At 38.2% G+C, this 10,357-nt stretch overlaps 1 protein-coding gene across 1 annotated transcript in view; it reads right to left on the reverse strand.

Moving 5' to 3' along the window:
- The window catches only part of LOC308701009 (neuronal acetylcholine receptor subunit alpha-9-II), a gene marked incomplete at its 3' end in the record, with an annotated part of 7,405 nt that extends 1,126 nt beyond the window's left edge, over positions 1–6,279 (reverse strand). The window contains exons 1-5 of the mRNA XM_081383003.1: positions 6,247–6,279; positions 4,864–5,009; positions 2,879–3,033; positions 1,920–2,100; positions 772–1,123 (exon numbers count right to left, since the gene is read on the reverse strand). Of these exons, the coding sequence (XP_081239129.1) occupies positions 772–1,123; positions 1,920–2,100; positions 2,879–3,033; positions 4,864–4,959 (784 nt within the window). The 5' untranslated portion in view covers positions 4,960–5,009; positions 6,247–6,279. The remainder of the gene's footprint in view (positions 1–771; positions 1,124–1,919; positions 2,101–2,878; positions 3,034–4,863; positions 5,010–6,246) is intronic.
- Between the last annotated feature and the right edge of the window lie 4,078 nt (positions 6,280–10,357).

Raw genomic sequence — 10,357 nt, forward strand, 5'->3', positions numbered from 1 at the left:
CTAACATGATTTATCATGTTGCTAACGATTTAACATTGCTAACATGTTGCTAGTATGATTTAACATAGTGCTAGCATGAATTAGCATGTTGCTAGCATAATTACTACAGTGCTAGCATTTGTCTAACATGATTTAACACATCGCTAACATGTTGCTTACATGGTTTAACATGTTGCTTGCATGATTTAACACATTGCTTGCATGAATTAGCATGTTGCTAACATGTTTTAAAATGTTGTTAGCATGAAATAGCATGTTGCTAACATGATTGGCACGCTGATCAGATTATTTAGCACATTGCTAGCATTTTTTAACATTCTGCTACCATGTTGCTATCTTGATTTAACATGTTGCTACCTTGAATTGGCTCATTGCTAACATGTTTAACATGTTACTATTATGTTTTAGCACATTACTAGCATGAATTAACATTTTGCTAGCATGATTTAACATGTTGCTAACATGTTTTAGCATGTCTAACATAATTTAACATGTTGCTAACATGTTTCTAACATGATTTAACATCGTTAACACGTTTAACATGTTGCTAGTGTGATTTATCACATTGATAGCATGTTTTTAGCATGGTTTAACATGTCACTAGTATGTTTAACATGTTGCTAGCATTATTTAAAACATTATTTGAAATTTGGTCTCAGAAGAAGCAACTTAAATAGGATTTCAGTACATTGTTTCTGTCAAGCCAACATAATTACATGAATGATAATATGACCATCACTAAAACAGCTAATCAGTAGATCAGACACTCACCGATCAGAGGAACGCTTTCGGAGGGAGGCATGCTCTCCGCCACCATCATCTGAAACACGGTGAGCGCCAGCAGAACCGTCACGCCCAGCGAAACCTTCTCTCCCGAGTCGGCGGGCAGGTAGAAGCCCAGAGGAGCCAGGAATGAGATGAGGAAGCAGGGCAGCAGCAGGTTAAAGATGTAGAACGAGCTCCGCCTCTGCAGCAGAACCGTGTAGGTGATGTCGGGATACGGGTCCGAGCAGCAGCCGTACATGATCACGTTCTTCGTGGCCGGCATCCCGTGACATTCCCACTCCACGTTCTCCACGAAGTCCGAGAGGTCGCCGCTGTCCATCCCCATAGCGATGTCCACCTGGAGGAGACCGATTAGAGACCAGATAGTCACTACTTTATAACGCATGGCACACTATATATTATATATTTTAAAGGTGCAGTGTGTAATTTTTAGCGCATCTAGTGGTGAGATTGTGAATTGCACCCAACAGAAGTTACGGTGACTGACAGGAAGTGATGTCATCGTCTGAGATGGCAGAGAGTAGCCAGTTAAACAATGCGGGTTTCTTTACAAAGATAAATTAAGAAATTATGTTTACTTAATTATTCAGTAAAATTATGTTTTTGCGAATATTATTGTCGCCTGTTCATCATTGTGTCAGTGTTTTATCCGCTGACTTTAGCTAACTTCTTATCATGAAGAACAACACAGTGACGAAACGCGTTTGTCCGTTTAGGGCCACCGTAGAAACATGTCGATGTAAGCGGACCCGCGGTGTGTGTAGAGAGAAATGCTCATTCTAAGCTAATAAAAACATAACGGTTCATTATGTAAGGTCTTTATACACCACTGAAAACATAGTTATGTGTATGATATTGCATTCCTGTCAACAGATCCTCCTAAATATTACACAATGCACCTTTAAGTGAAGAGTATATGTTATGCAGTTATTTATTTTATTAGGAAAACACCACATACATAAAAGAAGTGGGCTCTTTGCTAACCAAAATTTTCCCATTTTATAAAATGACTTTCTAAACAAACTTAAAATCTAAAAATCTCAAGAAAATGTGATGATTTAAAAGCACTACAATGTGCTTTTTCTCTCTCTTTCTCCCTTTCTCTTCCTGGCAGCTGTGTTTGGTGTTTGTACCTGGTTTCCGTTGTAGGTCCATGAGCCAAAGGTAAGGTTGCACTGCTGGCTGTCGAAGGGGAAGTAGGAGACATCCACCACACACGAGCTCTTAGTGATGGCCGGGGCGTCCCACGTGATCTCCCCGTTATACCGCAACACCACATTAGTGTCCACCGGCCCGGAGGAATCATCATCCGCCCTGCCAGCGCACACGTGTGTGTTTAGAAGAGGAAAACACACAGAGAGAGAATTCAAGTTAAAGAGGGCCTTTTACAAAGCCTTGATTTTTGTTTTTATCTACTAAAATATGTTTTCATTCTTGAATGTTCAAAAACACATTATTTTTCATATTTTTCAGCTCCTCTTTTCCCAGTCTGTCAGTAACGCTCTGTTTACTTCCTGTCTCTATGAAGCCCCTCCTTCTGAAAAGCACACTGTGCTCTGATTGGTCGGCTGGAGCAGTGTGTTGTGATTGGTCGAGCGCTTCGAGTGTGTTTGGGAAATGTCCCGCCCCTTACCATAACCGCCAGTTTAACACACTACTAACTAACTCAACCTGGCCCCGCCCCTTTTTTCTGCGCATTAATTATTATAATGAGGAATATTGTGACGTGTTCGTTCCCGGAAGAAACTCAAGACTACAATGGAGGCGTTTCAGGAGTTCAGAAACACTGACACTGATATAGAGAAGAACTGTGTGACTTTGCAGAGATTTATCATGATCAAACAGCAACATTACACACTGAAGAAAGATGAAGATGTGAAAGCATGGTGTTCTTTAAAAATAAAAATAAAAATTTAGCATTGATGGTTCCATGAAGAATCATGGAATCTTTCCATTGCAAAAAAGGTTCTTTATAGTGGACAAAGGTTCTTTAGATGTTGTATGTTCTTTGCTCTTATACTGCAGCTGTACAGAGACGTCAACAGGGAAGAAAGACAGGAAAGCTAACGTGTGCATGAACGTACGGGCGTACTTGTTATACAGCACCAGGTCTGGTCTCCACACGAGGCTGCTGGGAATGCGAATCACCTCCAGACCGTCGTACTCGTCTTTATTCCACTTCAGGTATGCGTCGTTCCAGGTCTGTCTGATCCACAGGTACGCGATTAACACCTGGTTCCTCTCGTCCTGCACAGAGGTCATTTCCTATTCCTATTATTCCCATTATTAATTTCCTATTATCACTGTAAAGCTGCTTTGAAACTATCTACATAAAAAAAAAAGCTATATAAAAAAATGAAGGTGACAGAGATGAACAGCTGATGTTGAGTTTGATCAACCATCTATTTTATTATAATGTGCAATGAAATATGCAGCGGATAAAAACATTTAAATGCACATTTTCCGTTCTCTACTCCTTTCACACACTGCTGTGTGTCTAGCATTAGCTATAATGATGTTACTAGAGACGCACAGACTGCTGTTAATATTAGATGCCAACTAGAGACACAGAGACAGAAAGAGAGAGTGGCTGAGAGAGAGACTATAGATGGCTATATATCACATGTGCACTCTTAAACTGAAGGTTCTTTATTGGCATCGAACTTTTAACATGTATAGAACCTTTTCATTGCACAAAAGTGTTCTTTGGAGTGAAAAAGGTTAGATTTTATTCTTACATTTTAAAAAAATGTTCTTCTGACTAGGGAAAATGGTTCTTTTAAGGACTGTTCACTGAGGGGTTTTTACAGTGATGAAACATTTTTGTTTCCCCAGTTTAGAAGGGGTAACTTTTTAGTCTATGGTGTCGCATGATTGACAGCTGCGAAAAACCACTTTTGGAACCATAGTTTTTCCAAGTGTACGATGTCACATGACTGGCAGCTGCGAAAACTCACTTTTGGAACTTACATTTTTTACGTGTATGATGTCACATGATTGACAGCTGCGAAAACTCACTTTTGGAACCTTCATTTTTTATGTGTATGATGTCACATGATTGACAGCTGCAAAAACTCACTTTTGGAACTTACATTTTTTACGTGTATGATGTCGCATGATTGACAGCTGCGAAAACTCACTTTTGGAACCTTCATTTTTTATGTGTATGATGTCATGATTGACAGCTGCGAAAACTCACTTTTGGAACCTTCATTTTTTATGTGTATGATGTCATGATTGACAGCTGCGAAAACTCACTTTTGGAACTTTCATTTTTTACGAGTGTATGATGTCACATGATTGACAGCTGCGAAAACTCACTTTTGGAAACTATAATTTTTTACGAGTGTATGATGTCGCATGATTGACAGCTGCGAAAACTCACTTTTGGAACCTTCATTTTTACGAGTGTATGATGTCACATGATTGACAGCTGCGAAAACTCACTTTTGGAACTTTTTACGAGTGTATGATGTCATATGATTGACAGCTGCGAAATCTCACCTTTGGAACTTTCATTTTACGAGTGTATGATGTCATATGATTGACAGCTGCGAAATCTCACCTTTGGAACTTTCATTTTTCGAGTGTATGATGTCATATGATTGACAGCTGCGAAAACTCACTTTTGGAACCTTCATTTTTACGAGTGTATGATGTCACATGATTGACAGCTGCAAAAATTCACTTTTGGAACCGTTATTTTTACGAGTGTATGATGTCACATGATTGACAGCTGCGAAAACTCACTTTTGGAACTTTTTATGAGTGTATGATGTCATATGATTGACAGCTGTGAAAACTCACTTTTGGAACTGTTATTTTTTCGAGTGTATGATGTCATATGATTGACAGCTGCGAAACTCGCTTGTGGAACCTCCATTTTTACGAGTGTATGATGTCATATGATTGACAGCTGCGAAAACTCACTTTTGGAACCTTCATTTTTACGAGTGTATGATGTCATATGATTGACAGCTGCAAAAATTCACTTTTGGAACCGTTATTTTTACGAGTGTATGATGTCATGGCTAGTTTTCCCAGAATGAGCCAGTGAACTGACGGAGAGATACTGACCATGTCCTTGATCTGAGACAGCGTGACCTGCAGCGTGACGTTCAGGGTTTTGTCAGTGTCGTCCACCGGTCGTAGAGCGGTGGAATAATTCTCCATCAGATCATTCAAGAGTTTGTGTGCGTATCGACCCTGAGCACAATGAGCTGCTGAACACACAAATACACACACACACACACACACACACATGCAGAAACAAGCAGTAAAACATTTCAGAAAAAAGCTCCATGAACAATCACTGTATAAATAATGTTTTTGACCCGATAACTTTGAACGAATGTTCTATTAACGTTATTGGAAGAACGTTATCTAAAGTTCTGCGAGCGCTCCCTGTTTAAGCTGATTAAAATGGAACAAATGTATTTTGTCAAAGAGCCAACAAATATTCATAATAACACATTAATGAGGCTGGTTGTAACAACGTTTGGGATCAATTTGAGATTTCTAAATTTATGGCAGATAAATGTGAGAATATATTGAAGGTTTAAGACACAACACAAAACAACTAACAAAATGTGTCACATTTCCCCAGTCTCTCATGCTGTGTAACTATATTAAAACGGAAAAAATAAGAAAAAAGCAATGTATTGAAACATTTAGATATAAAACAATGTTTAAATAACAATTTAAGTAAAAGACAATTTAAAAGTTTTAAAATAAACTAAGTTTATGCTTAAAACATGAACAAATATCTAAAAAAACACAACACACAAATAAACTTCATTCAGAGGGAAAACTTATTTTTCACACTCCACTGACACTTTTTTTAAAAGCAAAAACTCACTGAATTTTCAATATATTTTTCAGAAAACAAAACTTAATATCAAGCAAAGTCATTTTGCTTTTCAAGTAAATCTTGATTTTAGAATGTTAACATTTGTACTGGAAAACAAAACATCAATATTATACTGTAGGCTACTGTGTGTTAAAATACAAACTTGCAACTAACCTGATTAAACTTCTTAACCAGTAACCCAGAAAAAAAAAGTTTTTGTTGAACATTTGTTTTTTATTATTATTTGTTTCAGAACGTTCAGAGAAAATTCTAAAGTAACGTTCCCATAATGTTTGCCAAATGGAATGGAATGTTCTGAAATGGAATGTTCCCTAATGTTCTCATGGCGTTCAGAGAAAATTCAAAAGTAACGTGTCCGTTGCAGAATTCTGAAATGGAATGTTCCCTAAACATTCGAATAACGTTAAAAATCATTTCGAATGATCAGAGAAAATTCAAAAATGACGTGTTCACACCTTAATGGGAACGTCAACGAAACGTTCTTAGAACAATTTGTGTTGTCTTTGAAGAACATATTGCTTAATTAGGCCTACCAAACCAGCCTGAAATGAATATGAATGTATAATCTGGTCAGAATATGCGTGTCTCACCATCAACGAGCAACAGCGCGGAGAAGAACAGCATCTCCACACAGATCCTCTCCATCCCCCCGAGCAGAGATCCTACAGGAGATCCCACAGGAGCATCAGCGCTGGATCTGCTGTCCTCTCCCCCGTTCCGCGCTGGATCTGCCGTCACTGGAGCTCCGGGTGTCGCGTGTCGCTCCGGTAACCAGACGCGCCGCTATTCCGCTGTCAATCATGCGCGCAACAGGTGGGCTCGCGGACAGGTAACGGAGATGATGAGGGATTGAGACGGAAATAACACCTTTATCATCATTACCGTGTCCTGAAATAACACGGGAGCGAAATGCAATCTATAGGTCATCAGTCTAGTGCGCCTTTGGTTTAGATGTTAAAGGAGTACGTTTACATTACATTTATGCATTTGGCAGACACATTTACATTCTAATCAGTTCTTGCTTTCCCTGGGAACCCTAGTTCACTTTAAAATGAAAATTAGCCTATGATTTACTCATCCTCAAGTCATACATGCGATGCGTTTGTGTAAGAAAAATATTCATAATTAAAACTTTGTAAAGTAAAATAACTACACCAAACGAACATACGGATTCCACTTAAGTCTAAATGCTTATGCGAGTAATGCAACTCTGATATTTACACTCCGCCATGATGCACATTTGATCATGGATAGATGCACTTTTATGATGGATAGATGCACTTTTATGATGGATAGATGCACTTTTATGATGGACAGATGCACTTTTATGATGGATAGATGCACTTTTATGATGGATTGATGCACTTTTATGATGGATAGATGCACTTTTATGATGGACAGATGCACTTTTATGATGGATAGATGCACTTTTATGATGGATTGATGCACTTTTATGATGGATAGATGCACTTTTATGATGGATAGATGCACTTTTATGATGGATAGATGCACTTTTATGATGGATTGATGCACTTTTATGATGGACAGATGCACTTTTATGATGATAGATGCACTTTTATGATGGATAGATGCACTTATGATGGATAGATGCACTTTTATGATGGATAGATGCACTTTTATGATGGATAGATGCACTTATGATGGATAGATGCACTTTTATGATGGATAGATGCACTTTTATGATGGATAGATGCACTTATGATGGATAGATGCACTTTTATGATGGATAGATGCACTTATGATGGATAGATGCACTTTTATGATGGATAGATGCACTCATGATGGACAGATGCACTTTTATGATGGATAGATGCTCTTTTATTACGGATAGATGCACTTTTATGATGGATACAGAAACAGACATTCACTCCCATTATAAAGCTTGGAAGAGGCAGGACATTTTTTAATATAACTCTGATTGTGTTCGTCTGAAAGAAGAATGTCATATACATCTAGGATGAGTTCAGGGTGAGTAAATCATGGGCTAATTTTCATTTTTGGGTGATCTATCCCTTTAAAAGAGCGGTGTGAGATCTGTGGCTCGGGAAGGTGATTGGAGTTTATCCGTGCTTTCAGAAGAAAGATATGCATCTAGCCAGCAGAAACACGACAAAACGGACGGAACCCGAGAATCCTGATCAGTTTGGACTAGAACCAGAGGACCGGAGCTCAGTGTAATACTGTGGTACTTACAAACACATGTTTTGAATGATTACAATTTGCAAGTCACTGTAAATTGCTTAAATTATTAGGCTACTATCTGTCTGTCTCTATCTATCTATAATTTTATCTCTCTAAAAATCAACATTTCATCTGTTTACTTGTATTTCCGTTAACCATCATCAGAGAACGCATGCGACTGTGTCGTTGAATTACTGAACTCTTAACTTAAAGCGCAATGCTAGGCCTACTTCGTGTACATCATGTGTGTGTGTGAGGGGTTCGGCTGACAATAAGAGTTTAGGAAGCTCTGGTCTAGTGGAGTTGAGGAGAGGAGCGGCTCCAGAAGAGAGAGAGAGAGAGAGAGAGAGAGACACTCGATCGCCTCCTGGAGGAGAGAGGAGGAATGACGAGGCCGAGCTGTGCTTTTCCTTTCCGCACTCATAGCGGACAAAAGCCAGAGAGAAAGCTAAATGTAAGAAAATAAATCACATTTGAGAATGTATTTAATATTTAATCTCCGTCTTGTATTGTAATTTGCTCATGTTTCTTATTATTTAGGAGGTTCCAGTTGTCCCAGAAACTGTTTGATTGGACAGAATCTTCAATAGTTTTGAGCTGATTTTGGATGTACTGTTCTTTCTTCTTTCTGAGTGTATTTTTATATGTTTTAAGCTCCTCACAATAATGAAGACGTAAATCTGAATCGTCTGGTTGTCTGTGTTTTTGGTTTGCAAGCTGTCTTAAATTTTTCTTTATTCTTTTACAATCCGAATCAAACCATTTTTCATTCTTTTGTTTTTTGCTTATGGTTTTTCGTTGTGGTTTTAAGATTAGATATTGTTGCCAGATAATCAAATTAGTCATTTATGTTTTCTACAGCCAGATTATGAGGATAATCGTAATCTATGAAGTTATCCATGAGTAAGCACACTTGGGGGTGGTCGAGTGCGGTCAGGTATTTTTCAGTGCTGTTTTGAACCCATCTGTAGATGTTTTGGGTGTTGTACAGCTTACTGGGTTGTGGGTGTATGTTAGCATTTTCTTTCCTTTTTAGATACAGAGTAATTTGGCTGTGATCCGATAGGGGTGTAAGTGGTTTGACCGTGAATGCTCTGAAAGAGAATATATCTAAGTCTGTGATCATGTAGTCAACTGTTGAGCAACCATGAGATGAGCTGTAGGTGTATCTCTAGAGAGTCCCCTCTCACCCTGCCGTTGACCTCTGACCCTGCCGTTGACGAGGTACAGACCGAGGCTTCGACAGAGCTCAACTAGAAGCCTGCTGGTTTTATTCACCTGAGCATCAGAGTTAGTCCTTGAAAAGTTAACACTGTTTTGTTGAAAGCTCTGTCCAAATATATAATTATTCCTGTTGTCTGTGGTGTAGTCGGGTAGGGATCCTGTTCTGGCGTTGAGATCCCCACACATCAGCACACTTCCCTGGGCCTGGGAGTGGTTGATTTGGCTGTGGAGAGCACATAAGATTTGATCTTTTGTAGTTTGACTGAGCTGTTTATTGATTTTGAGCCAGATATGAGATTCTTCTTTTTTGATTAGTTGGATGTACTTATCATTTTCAAGCTTGTGCCAGATTATGATGCCCCCTGAATCTCTCCCGCGTGTGACTTTTTCATGTTTTTGGGACGATATGAGAATTTCCCGATATCCTGGGGGACAGAGAGTGACCTCATCAGTTCTGCGCCACGTTTCCTGTAAGATTATTATGTCTATTTCTAAAACACTTTTCTTAAAATTCAAGGTTTTGATTTTACATCCAAAACTTGATGAGTTAATGCCTTGGATGTTCCAAACTGTGATTGTCAGTGGTTTCATGCGGTCAATAAACAATTTAACATTCCTCTAGAATAGAACCAACTCAACATACATACATTTACATATTTGTATTGTTATTGTTAGTTTTTATATATATATATATATACATATATATGCGCGTACACGTATATATACATATACACATACATGTTTTTTTCTCTCTCTCTCTCTTCTGGAGCCGCTCCTCTCCTCAACTCCACTAGACCAGAGCTTCCTAAACTCTTATTGTCAGCCGAACCCCTCACACACACACATGATGTACACGAAGTAGGCCTAGCATTGCGCTTTAAGTTAACAGTTCAATAATTCAACGACACAGTCGCATGTGTTCTCTGATGATGGTTAATGGAAATACAAGTAAACAGATGAAATGTTGATTTTTAGAGAGATAAAATTATTTGAATGAAAAATAAAATGAAAAACAGTAATATTGTGAAATATTATTATAATGTAAATCATCTGTTTTCTATGTGAATATATAGTAAACTGTAATTTATTCCTGTGATCAAAGCTGAATGTTCAGCATCATTACTCCAGTCTTCAGTGTCACATGATCCTTCAGAAATCACTCTAATATGAGGATTTAATGCGTAAGAAACATTTATGATTATTATCAATGTTGGAAACAGTTATTTACATTTTTATTTCAGGATTTGATTAATAGAAAGTTCAAAAGAACAGCAT

Source organism: Scardinius erythrophthalmus (genome assembly GCF_964197995.2).
Source record: "Scardinius erythrophthalmus genome assembly, chromosome: 13".
In the NCBI taxonomy this organism is placed as follows: domain Eukaryota; kingdom Metazoa; phylum Chordata; class Actinopteri; order Cypriniformes; family Leuciscidae; genus Scardinius; species Scardinius erythrophthalmus.